General features: G+C 37.6%; 2 protein-coding genes across 2 annotated transcripts in view; both read right to left on the reverse strand.

The window, feature by feature from the left end:
• Positions 1 to 2,485: 2,485 nt before the first annotated feature.
• The window catches only part of LOC146454922 (bone morphogenetic protein 10-like), a 39,780-nt gene continuing 26,981 nt past the window's right edge, over positions 2,486 to 15,284 (reverse strand). Inside the window, exon 3 of the mRNA XM_085094941.1 lies at positions 2,486 to 3,863. Within this exon, the coding sequence (XP_084951067.1) occupies positions 3,261 to 3,863 (603 nt within the window). The 3' untranslated portion in view covers positions 2,486 to 3,260. The remainder of the gene's footprint in view (positions 3,864 to 15,284) is intronic.
• LOC146454923 (uncharacterized) lies at positions 12,445 to 14,909 on the reverse strand. Its single transcript, XM_085094962.1, has 2 exons — positions 14,786 to 14,909; positions 12,445 to 13,256 (listed from the first exon to the last, which is right to left on the reverse strand). Exons 1-2 carry the CDS (start codon positions 14,907 to 14,909, stop codon positions 12,445 to 12,447), a joined length of 936 nt encoding a protein of 311 aa, XP_084951088.1.

The following is a 15,284-nucleotide window of genomic DNA, read 5'->3' on the forward strand; positions in this document are numbered from 1 at the left end:
GGTAGAGCTTTCGATTCAGCAGTCGCAAACGTACGTAGAATGATCGTGACCGTGATAAATTAATCGAATTCTGATAATTTTCTTTTTATATTATGCATAATCTTAATTGAAATACAGATGAACAAACGATGACATAACATGAAATTCGAAGCGAAATTTCAGAACGCAGAATCAATAGAGTTAACCACAAACGACAGCAAAATGCCAGCTGTTAAAGGGGTTACCATAACACGCGGCCTATCGCTTTCAAAAAACTCCGATAAAGTTGCGTTTTGGTGGACGTCAATCATAGAAAAGCCATTGAAATTATTTTGAATTCTGAGAACATTTGAAGGCAACAGAACAAAGAAATTGGCAGTTTTATCCGCTTATACATTGTAAACTTTATGAAAGTTGATTTCGAGGCCAGTTTATCTAAAAGAAGGGGCATTCGGTTTAGATGGAGCCGTATTAAAAAAAAAAACAATTTAAATCGCTACCGTAATAATTTTGCAAAATCAGCGATTTGTGCAAGTGGGCAAATTATCATGTGCAGCTGTGAAAATTAAAATTTTTAATTTAAAAACACCTTTCTTTTTCCCTTGATCTGGCAATTTAAATAAAGTTTACCTTCTCTTAGCGAGGTAAAATTCTTAGTTTCCTGCCGGGTTACCTTGGAATCTAGCCAGCATTCAAAATAATTCCAACGGCTTTTCTTTTTTTGACGTCCACCAAAACGTAACTATATCCAACTCTTTTGAAGACAGTAGGTCGCGTGTTATTGGTAACCGCAGTAAAACTTCGGGCAAAAAGCTAAGTAACAATGAATGTCCAACGAATGGCAAGAAGCATTTTTTCATGTCTCTTTTTTTTTTAGAGCGGTTTAAACGTTGTTGAACAATTAAAGTAAAGTTAACGCTCTAAATAATGAGATAACGTTTGTCGCCATATTTTTTTCTCTTTTTTTTGTTTCCAAGTCAAGTAGGAAACTGAGTCGAGCAAAATATTGATTCATTAATACTTTAAAGTTCAATGATCTTATTTTAATAAGCATCACATTATTTCCCAACTTACGGAAAACGAACGTTAAGCAATGTCTAAGCGAAGAAGGTACCTCAGCTGGCCCAACATTGAAGTGTTGGTTAAAATATTGCAGACCCCACTTGGGTGTGTGTGGAGGGTAAGGGCGGGGGCAGGGGGGGGGGGGGTGTTTATTTCCCTATATAAGCTACATAGGTATGTGAGGCGCCAAAGGTACGGGTTTGAAGCGGTTGTGTCTAAAATAGGGTATCGATTTGAAACAGCTTGGTCTGAAAGAATGAAAATGGGTCTGTATTTTAAATTACATACTTTGGTCTGGAATAGGATCATGGTTTGGAAAACCGAGCCACACGCCCCCGACCAAAAATTCCGAGTCCACTGCACCCCCCCCCCCCCCCCCCTCCTTTCTCCCGGAATGGCAGAGAAATACTGGATTAATTAGTTGTGGACGAAAGTTTCTTTCTTTCCACGTACGACCTGGCAAAGTGTCCATTTTAATTTAATAACCTATCTTAAGTAAAACGGTTTAATTATACACAGCGTGCTAGGTATATTGCTCAGGAAAAATAAACAAACAGGACAGAAAACAAACTGACAACAAAAAGCGAAGTAAATAAGATAAACATCTACACTTTATTTTTGTATGTCTGGCTTGGCTTTCTTTGTTATTGTACGTGTCAAAGATTCTTAAAAAGTAACAATTTTAGCGTATTCGATAAGAATAAGAAAAACACTAAATTCAAGAAGTATCTAACTCGCAAAGTTAAATTACCTTAAAAAAATCCCTTGCAGTCACACTTTCCCTTCTTGTCACCCTAAACGTACCTCATTTAGTTTATTGACTTGTTTACTTCCAAACCTTTGAACACATTTCTTTTCCCTAATCACTTCTTTTTTACATGTGAACTCAACAAAACGTTTTGTAAAAGAAGCGACCTCGTTATCCTAAGAACAAACTCCAAACCAACTTCTCATCGATACTATTGCAGCTAGTAAATACTTTTAACACAAAACTCACGATTAAGGCCTTAATTGGGACTGGGATGGACGACAACAGTTCATCATGTACGTATTGTACGAAGTCTGTTAGTAAGTCTGGCACTAACTACCAAGCAACATAACGCCCAAGGAAAAACAACAACAAAAAACATTCATGCTAATGTTTTGTCACAAGTGTGAACAACTTTACGATATAGCAGAAACATAATGACGTTTTCATAACGACATGAAAAAGCTGATGCTTTCTTTGTGCCGTTATGTCCATCTTTTTATGACGATAGAGTGAAGCCGACCTCAACAAAGTGAAAAGGGGAATACAAACATATATTTGGACTGCGGATGAAATATTAAATAGAAGAAAGACCCTTTCAATTATTTACGCAACTTAAGCAGTTGCAAAAAGAAAACCTAAAAAAAATTCAAGTTTGAACGGGATTCGAAACACATATCCCGTTCAGGCCTGAATGTTTTTAGGGCTTTCTTTTCGCAACTACTTGCGTTGCGTAAATAACTGCGAGGATCTTTCTTGAGGAACACAACATTAAATTTCCCAGAACAGCGAAAGTATGAGGTAAGAGTCAACATGGCGTCGTATTAGTGAGCTTCCACTTGTTGAGAACCGCGACGGGAAATTGTCCGTTGTTGTTGTTGTTTTTTTTTCTCAGGATAATTTGTAATTTCTATTACAGCCTATCTCATGTCGTTTGTGATTGGATAGGTGCGTATAAAGTGGACTTCACAATAGAAACACAAGATGTGCCTCTTTCTTGTGTCTTCCTGTTACGTAGGTTCGCTCTAATCAAGATTAACAGAAGTTGTTGAACAATAAAGGCAAAACTGGACCGTTCACTACTGAGATCAAAATTTGATTGAGCTTTTAGTCTTAATCAGTAGATAATAGCATCAAATTCATTCATTAAAAAGGAATTCAATTTACCTAACTGCTATTGATTGAGCTGTGGAAGGTGCTTTGGAGCTATGGGTGAAATCCTTAGGGCACGTTTAAATGGACCTTTTCGGTAACAACGTCCTTTAACCAATACAACGATAAAAAAATATTTCAAGCTCTTTAGTTGGTATTTTTAAAAGTGCTGTATGATTCGTTCAAATTTAGTGTCTCTTGAGTATAGGAGGGTGAACTGTTTAACTCCACCCCCTTTCTTTGGGAAAACCTCTGTAAAAGTGGGGTTTTAAGCTGACAGACATTTAACATATAACGCCAGCAGTCAACTACTGTAATATTAACGACAGCCACACTCTTTGACTGAAAATTCCAGCCACTCTTTCTGTATAAGCTGCCCAGTTTCTGGGTCAGAAAGAATAATCGTTAGTGAATCCAGCTTAGTAGGAACGCACAGTGGCTTCTTGGGTGGATACGAATTGGCGCTATTCCTTTTCCACCACAATGCCCAGATGACGGCATGGATGGTGGGCGTCAAGTGATTTTGGATTGGGAAATGGCAGTAACCATCACAGTAGTTAAGAAAACCAATGTTTGGCAGGATCACATTACTATAAAAGTCTCTCATTTTGATCGCAAATGACACCTGGTAACATATCAGGGTTGGATTCCGTGGAGACCTGCCATCACCTTTTCCAGGATGTTTTCGATTCTGTGTAATGTCGCTGCTGTTCCTGACCTCAGTAGTATTCACTGGATTGGGATAAAATGCGTGTGGATTGACTGTCACCAACTTCCATATATCATCTTTGCTTTGTGGGTTCTTGGATTGTGTGTACAGCACCAGGAAAGGTCCATGTTCATAACCGTGTTTGAAGCACCTCCAAAAATTTAACATGGAAGCTGTATCGTTGATGCTCTTATGGATATTTTCCACCTTCAACTAGGGATATAAGAACATATCCTTAATCAGGCATTCCTCCAACATAAAATTGTAACCCTTACCCTCAAAAGGTAATCTAATAAATTCTTGGACTTTAGATTCCACGTAATGATCGGAATTCCGAATTTACAAGAGTTTCAAGTTGCTGGATAGTGAATTCATTAACTGGTATTCAAGGGAGTTATAGCGGACCACCTTTTCTGCCAATTCTAATTTTTACAACCCCAAAATGACCGTGTAAAAGGCGTACGGTTTCGTAAAAACAGTCACATCAGCGTACGAGCAAACTTTTTTCACGGGAAAGGGGGTTGTGTTGAACCTAATTTACCAAAATGAAACCTGCTGGCCGCTGGTGCACAGGGACGGAGCTTTCATGTCTTTGTAGCTTTTATTCATATGAAACTTTCATATGAATACAGTAGAGCTTTCTAGACGGAGCTTTCTTTAATGAGTATTTCTTGGCCCCTTGCCTGTTTCTATATTTACATGTAAATTGTCATATCGCAATAGCTGTTGCAAACGTTATAGGGATAGATAGACCTGCTTGGGCCTCATAGGATCGTAAACTACTAAGCACCCGTATAAAATTTTCAAGGTCTAATGTCACAAAATCCTTTGTCTCTCACTGCTGGTCAAACAGCAACTGGTATGAAAGTTGAACCCTAACTTCCCATCTTGCTCGCGCTCCTCGATACCCCAAGCGCAGGTGTGTGGACTGTATCTAGTTTTTCTTAGAAAAAATTTCCTGAGCTCGACTTATTGGCAACTCTATAACCTAACATCTACTAATTGCGTTCGACGTTAAAAGAACGCACTCATTATTGCGTTTGGAGTCTAGATTGTATGGGACAATCAATCGATCAACGAATGAATAAATAGATTTTTGAATGCGTATCTGGCCCCGCAAATGACATCAGCACCAACTTGGCAAAAGAGAGAGAGAGGGAGCCTGGGATCGAGATCACCGAACACACTCCCTAATCTTTGAAATTCTTGAAATTCTTTCGGTTATTATTTTTTTACTTATTTAACTGCCTTAAATCAGTGCTTTCTGGAACGTAGAGTATAAAAACTGAATTATGTCTTCATGGTTGTCATAGATGGTTTGTACAGTCTTTAAGTTGGTCAAAAATTATCAATAGACCTGGGTCCAGTTGTTCGAAAGCCGATTAACGCTAATCCACGATTACAAGTTAATCAAGGTCTTCATCACGCTCGTTAAAAATTGGTTTAAAGGCTGATGTCATGCTGAAGGTAAAGAGAAGTCCAAGTCAATATTGAAGGACAAAAATCTTTTGGAAGAATCTTTATTGATTAGGTATTAAACTCGAATCAAAGTTCACGTTAATCCAGGATAAGCTTAATCGGGCTTTGAACAACTGCGCCCTGATGCTAGTGGCCCTTTTTCAATATTTTTTTCTAAATTTTTGTTTGGCAACTCAACTCTTTTTTCTCTGTGGACATTGCTTTCCTGAAGTTTTTTTTTTTTTGTTAAGTTTCTGTCAACAGTGTATCTGATATTTACTTTTATCAGATCGTAGGGTGCAGGCTAAACTCCACTTTTGGGTGGATTGAAAATAATTGATAAGTTCTACGTGCTCTTTTATTAGTAAACAAGTGTTCCTTCGATCCTTTTCTTCTTTACAAAGCGTACGGTTGGTTTTTTACTCTTTATTGGTATGGCATTTGGGTAGCAGATTTTCATCATAATAATTATGTCTAATTGATATGATGAAAATTCGCTGCCCAAAATACCATACCAGTTTTCCCCAAAAAATAAAAATTAAAAAATTATGATTTCTTCATAGTTCTTCATAATATTGTGTGTGGGTGGGGGTGGGGGAGGGGGGTTGCCAGGGTGGGAGGGTGCAGCCCAGACCCCCTCCAACCCCAGCCCTAAACATTTATGGAAACTGGTATCAAAGCTATCAACACTCTAACACAAACGTGTTTGACTTCGGTAGCTTTGAATTGCAGATTCTGACCTTCATGTGCACTATTCACTCAAAGAATTTGCAAACTTTCCCTTAAATTTCCAATGCCCAGAAATCATCTCAATTATTTTATTGCTTCAAGGAAACTATAGTAAGTTATGGCACCCTGAAGCCGTTAGATGCTGTTTAGAACACGTGCCATACTTCTTCACAGCCTCTCAACTCAAAGCTCAAGTAAAATAGCTAATTAAAATAGCTTTGATGACTGCCTAGACCTTTGAAGAAACACTAAAAATTCACTCTGTTTCTTCCTTCTTTTGCTTGTTTATTTAAAATTTTGTAATCCCATTAAGTTAACTTACCTTAAAAGTGTAAATCTTTTCTGACAAAAGACTCCAAGCTCTCAGCGTAGGTGTCACATTTAGTCCAAACTCCACGTTGGCTTTCCGCGGCAACGCGCGGGAATCTATCCACATGTTGTCAATTGGCGCTGAAACAGGTTGATCAGCATATACGCTGACATGAAATTTGCGGCTCACTCGCGAACGTTTAGACGTCAAAATCAATTCTGCTTCCACCGCAATGTCATCTTGCAAAATTTGTCCGAAACGAAACTGCATATCCACCGTGGAGTATTTTCTGCTGGTGCCTGCGAAAGATAATAAAATATGTGACAACAATTATTTTCCGATCTCCTATGGATGCATCACAGAATATTTTTGTGAGATTGAAATGTTTCATTTTTTCATAGGCAACATAGCCTTCCAAAATATTCCCAATTTAAGTCCTTCCCACATGTTTTGTGGAAAGAAATTGTACATGTTTTGCCTTTTTTAGAAGCAAATCTTGGTTCCATGAAAGATGCTGTCGTAGATATGTTAAAGACGTGTTGGAGAACACCGACATTCATTTAAAATGGCAACGCTCTGCTTTTTCCGGTTTCAGGGCCCTATAAACATGCACTCGCCTAGGATTAAGTATGCACAAGTTTGTGTTTCCTAAATGTTTAATACCTATTCGCGACTTTCTTGTATAAATTTTCAGAAATTTTTACTTTTTATCGTTACATCTATCTTATCTGGCGTGTAAACATGGGGCATTAGAAAATTAAAGAAAGGTTTGCATCCGTGTTCGTCCGAGAAAATCCGTGCTTGCAGTAACGTTGACGAAGAACATATTTTAAACACAAATGACTGAAGAAACACATTGGCTGGAAAACAGAATAGCAATGTTGACACATTTCCAACCGTGTAAAACGAGGAGCAAATTATGACGATTGATTTAATTTAATTCAAACGACAATTTTAGAGCATGCTAACTTTATTTACATGTAATACTCTCGGTTGAGGAAACACAGATTAAACACAGTACATTTTCATCCCACTTTGGAAATAAAACTTTTCAGGAGTGAATTTCCTATTTATAAACACCAATTGAAAAAGTCACAGCTAACAAGATAATGGCGATGGTTCTTAACGGCAATGGAACAACAACCTTATTTACTGAACGTGCGAAAGGAAACCTACCGTTCATTTCTGGTTGAAAACCACGAATTGAAGTAGCGAGAATCTTCTGGTTTCGTACTGAAACCGTAAAACTTCCATTTCTATTGCCTCGAGCTCGATTGTAGTAAATTTGTTTCATGTAAGAGTGAAGCGGAAACCTCCCAATCTCCTTGGAATGTTGTAAGACACTCCCTGCTCTATTCTTTGATCCATGGTCGCGGTATGTTGTGTTTGTTACTGTAACAGTCGCAGAGACCACAGAAAAGAAGAAAATCAACTTAAACTTCATGCTTTCGGATTATTCCTTGCACTCACATCTGTCAAACAAAAAGATGTGGAAGTTGCGAATTATGGGCGGGCGGTAACTGTCAAAGTCAATTTCTGAAACAATGGAAACAAACATTCAAAAGTAAACAACCAAACAAAGCCGTCATTCTTAATATTTTTGGAACTTGTTCAGAAAATTGTACCTTTTCATAAAATTGTGTTGCAGATATTACTTGAATAATGAATCTCCTAATGATTTCGAAAAAAACCCTAATTGAAAACGGCGTGTGACAGGCAAGCGATTTTTCTAAATATAGAGCTATTTCTTAACTCAATTTATTTCATTAAGTTTTTAATATCTCTGACCATATGTTTCTATTTCGATGGGTTACAAGAGCTGGAAATAAATATATTTTTAAACACGCATATCCTTTTCAGATAAAACGATTGTTTCTGAGAAAAACGTATGCGCTTTTGTCCGGCCCTCTAAAACGTCCGTGACTAAAGCTGTTTACAAAGGTCCACCGCAGAAAAAGGCAAATTTTACCTTTTTCGCTGTGTGTTGCAGTGTTACTCCTTGAATATGTCCACCGACGAGACATTACTCATCTTTTGCTAGGTAGGAAAGTAAAAGGAATCGATTGTGAACTTTAAGTGTATTTTCTTCTTTTTCTTAGTTATGAATAAGACCAAAGCAAAGTATCCTCCTCAATGGGTGGGGGAGGGGGGAGTTGGGGGTAGAGAATCCCATATGAAAAGTGACGGCGGTGATCGTCTGAAATATTGAAAGGAACCCCTAAAAAAAGGTACCAGAAATGTTTTATAGGCGTGGTCTCAACATTTTTTTACCCTATAAGAGGTACCAAATCAATTGACTGACATTAACTTCCTCTCATGTTTTCACTTCAATACCCCCCAAAAGGTACCACCATGCCTTTGACGGAAGTAATTTTAGATTTAAGCACCCTAAGAGGTACCAAACCACGAATTTTAATCGCTAAAAGGTGGGATGATCTCCCCACGACCATGGATCAAAGAATAGAACAGGGAGTGTGTGCAGTGCACCGATGCTGGGCCGGAAAATACTGACTGTCACTTACTTTGTTATATTTCGCAGGCACCACAAGGAAATACTCCACGATTGATATGCAGTTTCGTCTCGGACAAATTTTGAAAAATGATATTCTGGTGGAAGCAGAATTGATTTTGACGTGTAAATGTTCGGGAGTGATCCGCATATTTAATGCCGGCGTTTATGTCGATTAGCCTGTTTTGGTGCCAAAATATGGATAGATTCCCGCGCTTTTCCGCGGAGGGCCAACGAGGAGTTTAGACTAACTGTGACACGGTGCTCAGAGCTTGGGATGTTTTGTCAGCAAAAAACTTACACGTTAAAGGAAAATTAATATAATGGAATTACAAAATTTTAAATAAACAAGGAATAGAAGGAAGAAACAGAGCAAACGTTTAGTATACCTTTAAAGCGTCTAAACACAAAATGAAACGTTGGCCACATCCTGTATAAGATACCGTATTTATTCAATTAACCACCCACCTTCGAATAAGCGCCCGCCCTGAAAGCCCCAAAACTTAGTAATCGCCCGCCCCACTCCCTCCCAATAACAACAAAAACATTTCTGTACTAGCCAAGCGTGAAGTATGAGTCACGTCAGTTGTGTACATGTTCTAAAATTGGTTTAAGCTACGGTAGTCAATGAACTTATAAATTAATTGTTTATGGCTTGTTCATTTTAGCTTTTGTACTTTGTTTTCTCTTGTTGAAATGAAATAAACTTGTTATCCCTTGTTTTGCTATTCTCTTAAAATGTCCCCGCTTATTGAAAATGTTTTAAAAACAATACGGCGTTCGCCCTTGTTGGCCCCAAATTAAATAAGCGCACAGGGCGGTTAATCGAATGAATACGGTATTAATTTACAGGGACAGACAAAATTTGGATAATGATAATCTAGATTTGTGTTCACGGATTCAAAATAACATGGAACTTTTTAACTTGAGGTTTTAAAGTTTGAAAAACCAGGCTTGCGTGGACCAAACGACGGGTGGGTTTGGTTTTTGTCGGAGACGTAATCATCCGATATGAGGCATTTATTTAACAATCTATAAGGAGCTCTTGAGAAGACCATTGTACGTGGCACAGTATTGAAATTTCCTTGTTTATAACTTGTAAAGAGTGAAAACCTCAATGGTGGTAAATGCATGTTTACCTTAATGAGTGTGATCGAAAAAGAGCAGTGAAGACTATTGCAATACTTTATTTTGTGAGTTTTTAACTGTAGCATACTTTGGGAATGATAAAATGTTTGAAACATGAATGTTGTTGTTTACAACTGGACAGCAAATAGAGAAAACGGCGGTATGAGTGGGAAGGGATAAATCCATTGTTTTATCACCTCATTGTACGTTGCCTGGGATGGTAAGGTTACAAATATAGTCAGCTATCGCCTTGTAGACACCTCACTGTTACGGACACCCCGATAATACGGACAGCAGCTAAATCCCCGACAAAAAATAAATTACAGACGTTTGACTGAAATATTATACATCTTGCAAAATCTCGCGTGTGCTGGAGTTTTCTCTTGTTTGTGTTGAGAACGCGAGCGCGCTTAGAAATGAAGACGTCCAAGTATTTGGTGTCCCCTTTTCCTGAAGTCTTACAGCTCCATCTAGACAAGGCGATTAAAGAATTTTCACGGAAACTCTCTTGCCTGGAGAAGGTGTCTAGGTCTAGCCCGCTTCTCTCTCATGTGACGGAGCCTTCCTTTGTGGTTTCTCACTCGAATTTAAGAATGGACACTTATGGTTGGGTGCCGATCCAGCCGTCTCAACCAAAACGAGCAATTTTCTGGACCGGTTTCGACTTTAATGTCTTCTTCAGTGGATTTTTACAGATTCAGCTTGTGTGGTCGCTTACGCGCCGTTTGATTTAGACGGCTGGGTCGGCACCGAAATGATAAGCGGAAAGCGGCGTGAATATTTGTCACTCTTTTAACAGAGAATTTTCGAGAACGGACCAACTCTATATTATATTGAACGCTCAATACTACGATCAAAAGCATGTGCTTACTTTTGTGAATTGAATTAGATAATATGATACTTAAGCTCAGTTCTGTTATCGTCGTTAATTTTTGTCGCTGTCTGTTGTTTTATTTTCCTGCTGCTCTTTTTTTTAGAACAATGAACAGTGAATTGGACTAACTTGCTTGTTTTCAAAAAATGTTTAAGATCCTTGATGTTACAAAGGGCTTGAGGAGGATGACATAAATTAAAGCTTACTATATAAACTAGTAGCTAGTTGACTTTTTATCTTTTCATCATTTTACAGTGTAAACAAAAATTCGCGGTTGAAGCTCAACATTTTACCCTAAAGGTTACTCTCTATTACTTCTGTACTTTCTCAAGCACTTTGTTGTTGGGAAATTGGAAAAACTGGCCAATTTTTTCAAGTTGTTATCCCTTTCTATCCGAGTCATTCGCAGTCAAACGTAATCAATATTAGTTTCTGTGCACTAGTAGGGTTATTGTTAACAAAACTGAACCATTATTTTATCGAATCCATTGATTCAAATATGTTTTTTGGCCATTCAAAGTAACACTTAAATATGTGATACAACGTACAAAGCGCGGAACTAAAACCAAGCATTGCCAATACTCATTTTCATCATTATCGTGTCTATTCCCGCCATTGCATTCAACAAAAACATAGTAACATGAAAATAGAAATTTGCAGTGGCTCAACATGCGAATACAAATAAGCAAAAAAGGTTATTATTATTATTATTCTTATTATTATTATTATTATTATTATTACTATTATTATTATTATTATTATTATTATTATTATTATTATTATTATTATTATTATTATTATTATTATTATTATATAAGATATATAATATCTGACTTAGGGAGGCAAAGAGGGTTTCTACTTGATGGAGAGGACCCGCCTAAGAAGGTGGGCTGTGTAGAAAGAAGAGTTATTTTCTGGAGTTCATGAATGTTGATGTTGCCAGAGATTTTGTTGGTGTAGTTTTCCATGTCCTTTAGATGGTGCCACGGGTTCCCAAAACCACGGGGACTGTTGTTGTTTTGAGCCCCCACATTCGCTCAACCTCGAATTCTTCTTATTGTTGTTGTTGTTGTTATTATTATTATTATTATTATTATTATTATTATTATTATTACTATTAATTACTGTTATTACTACTACGGCACTGATTGCTGCTTAGCTGGTTTGCGCAGGAAACCTAGCTTGTAAAAGAAAGAATAGTTAAGTCTTCAAGCCTCCTGTATTTTTGGCTACAAGTAACAAAGAGTGTTAAGACTAATTAGTCTTAACACTAAATACAATAATACAATACAGTCAATACAATTTATTTTGCTCAATGCATCACAGCCGGATACATGTAGATACACAAACAACAGTAACTAACTTGGATAATAATTAAGATTAAATACAATATTATGTTGTCAAATGTAAGAGCCTCGAGGCTAAATAAACTGGTTTCCCTTTGTAAGATCTTGTGCAACAAACTATTTATCCCAAACAAGTAGACAAATTTGCGAGTTTAAACTATTTACAATTTCTTGGATATTACATTCCTCGCAGTTTCTGATCAGATCGTCGCCTAATACTAATTACCAAGCTTTTCTCTTCGGCTGGGCATGCTTATTGAATGGATACTCAGACACCTGGTTCTTCCTTGGTATTTCCGCATTCTAAATTCTATTTAAACGGCTCCATTCGGAATCTAACATATGGTCAACAAATGGTAGCATTTTGCACTTATTGCCTCTAACCAGTGGTAAGTTTCTCACTTAGCCTGTTAACAGACAGAAACTAAATATCCTCTTCCTTATTCTTCTCCAATCCACCACTGCGTTGTGGAATCAGCGCTTGCTGAACATCTATGTACATGATTAACTGTTTCGTACCATCCAAAGTTATCTTCGCCCCGTGATAACTTTACAGAGCCTGCGTGGGGACTGTTAAACTGACAACCTATCTGAGACCCGTAATAGGAGTCAACGTGTGCGTGCCAATAATCTTTTTGAGAAAAGTGGGCCGTGCAATTATGGCAATTATAGCCCCTGATATTGATGTATTCGTACCTTTTGCATCCGTTGAAATCCAAACTCATGACGTCGATATCACTCAGTTTGGCTCTTAAGTAATCAGTGTAATTAAGTCCATCAGTGTTAAAGTTACATGTGGCGCGCACATGCGTGGAGTGGCTAGCAATGAAGTTCATCCGGGACTGCGATAAGCGAAACTTTTTCCAGCTAAAGGAATTCTGATTGACAGGGTAGTCTTTATAAAATGGCTTGTTTGCAAACTCGCGGTTGTTAGCCAAGCTGAAAGACTCGATCAGAGTCCAAATGAATCCGTTTTCAGACGTGTAATCGCAAAAGACTTCAGACGATGACTTGCTAGTTGAATCAAACAAAAGATGCACACCAGACTGGCTCCCTCTGTACTTTTCAAGTTGATCCTTACAAGATGTAGGTCTACGTTTCTTACAAAGCTTACCGTAAAATTCCGTGGTACAAGTGCAGTTGAACTTGTGTTTGGCGTGGTCGCATAGCTCAGTGCACGTGCCTCCGTAGGCGCACGGGCCCTGGCTACAGCATTTGTTACTGCATGTTTGATCTGAGCATGCGTTGTTCACTGCAATCTATAGGATAAGACGGAACACATTTTAATATGTTTCTGTGGGATAGTTAAGGTGGCAACAAGTAACTGTTGGAATAATGGTCAAGTAAATCAATCAAAGTAGGAATCGAAAATTTTATTAACAGGAAAAGCATAAGCGTTTTGTTCTTTTTTTATAGACAAAAAGTTCGAAAGAGATAGTGTTTTTGTTAGGCTTTTGTATGGATAGTATATTTTATAAATTTCGCCGTTCCAGTCTGAGGGTATATACACTAGAAACGTCAAAGAAGTGACTCAAGAACAACATACAAAAACAAACATGGCCGTCTTAAATTTGAATCTTCAAACCTAACGCAACTGACACAGACATCTGGCATCTGTCACTCGGCTGTTAAGGCTCTAGTGCTTGGTGTTTCAATTATTTCCAATCGATTTCAATTTTACCTTTCATTTTGCTGTTGTTTTTTCTAAAACTGTTAATTTTCAAGAACAAAATTAAAACACCACTAAAATGCTTGAATGATGCTTAATATTTGGCTTCACTAATTGCTAGCATAATGTAAAAAAGGCAAGTTAAAAAAAAAACAAAACAAAACAAAAACGGACCTTACGCTTAGAGTTGTCTTTCATTTGTTTTTTTGACGTCGTTCCAACCTCAAATATGCGTGGGTTGGAGGTGCGAGTATTCACACCAGATGAAATTAATGAATTTTGTTATTTAGCTCAATGTTCACGAGACAACTAGCCCGTCTATGGAGCACCAAAGGTATGGTTAGTGGGAGAAGTTTATTCTAAAACTTTAATAATATATTTACTAACGAAACACTGTTGTCAAGTGATGGCGAAGTTAAGGCGATATTGCAGCCGTCTTTTACGATTGTTTGTTTGTTTCTTTTCTTTTCTCTTTTTTTTTTTTTTTTGTACCTATGACTTTTCTTCCGCCGTTTTTCTTAATTTTTTTTCATTTGAAAGCACTTTTTAACATCTTTGCAAGCGGTAGTGCTGTATAATTAACTATTGTGATATTGCTTTTGAAATGGGCAGAAGTTTTAACTTAGATTCATCAGAATCGGTAACAAAAGCGTGGAAATTAATGACCCTTCAATATTTTGGTGTAATAAAAGAAATCCTCCCATTATTCAACTGAGGATTTAAGCCCTGGGCTTTTTAGGCGAACTTTTTGTGTAGTTTAGCTAGTTAAAACTTTGCATAAGCACACAAATAGTGTATACTTCGTAGTAATTACTGATTATGAAATAATTGTTGTTCCGTTCTAGTTAATTCTTGAATTTCTCGTCTCTATGCCGTGTAATAGTAAAATCTCTTTTCATTTCTTTATATTTTGAAAATGTATACTCAAAATCTGCAACAACTGCTTGTTTGTTCACTTGCACATGCGTACAATTTGAATAAGGATCTCGTTTTCTAGTAGCCATATGTTGTCGTTGCCGTTGCCGTCGTCGTTGCTTAAGCTCCAGTACTTACAACTGGACAACACATCCGTTGACTTTTCATTCATAGAAACGTCGGCGCCATGATCTAACTATCCCTTACCCGGTTCACAAACTCATTATCCATATCAAAATATATGTATTCATCTTCACTGATGAAGTCATCTGGAGCTGAACTCCTGTCTTCATCTAGTAGCTCACAGCGATTGTTCCACATTTGATATGCTTGGCACCTGCATCTCTCATCAAAGCATCTCACATAACAGTCAAACGTTTTCTTGACGGTGGAGTTCTTAAAGCTGTGACCCAGTATGGCACGATGTTTTATTCTGTTTGGCCAAAAGTACCGCTACTCTGCTCACATTTCCCCTGACAATCTGCAGTGCCTAACTTCAGAGTGTGCAAAATGAGTAGCAATAGAACGAGAAGAACACCCTTTGATAATTCCATGGTATAGCTTTGGATTCATCAGTCGTTAAGGCATATAAAATGATCGTTACCGTGATAAGTCAAAATTAATTTTGACATTTTCCTTGTATGATGCAAAATATTAATTACAACACAGAAGACTTATGTTTCTTGGAGGCAAGGC

The sequence above is a fragment of the Pavona decussata genome, unplaced genomic scaffold (genome assembly GCF_977016875.1).
Source record: "Pavona decussata unplaced genomic scaffold, jaPavDecu1.1 SCAFFOLD_297, whole genome shotgun sequence".
Taxonomy (NCBI): Eukaryota; Metazoa; Cnidaria; class Anthozoa; order Scleractinia; family Agariciidae; genus Pavona; species Pavona decussata.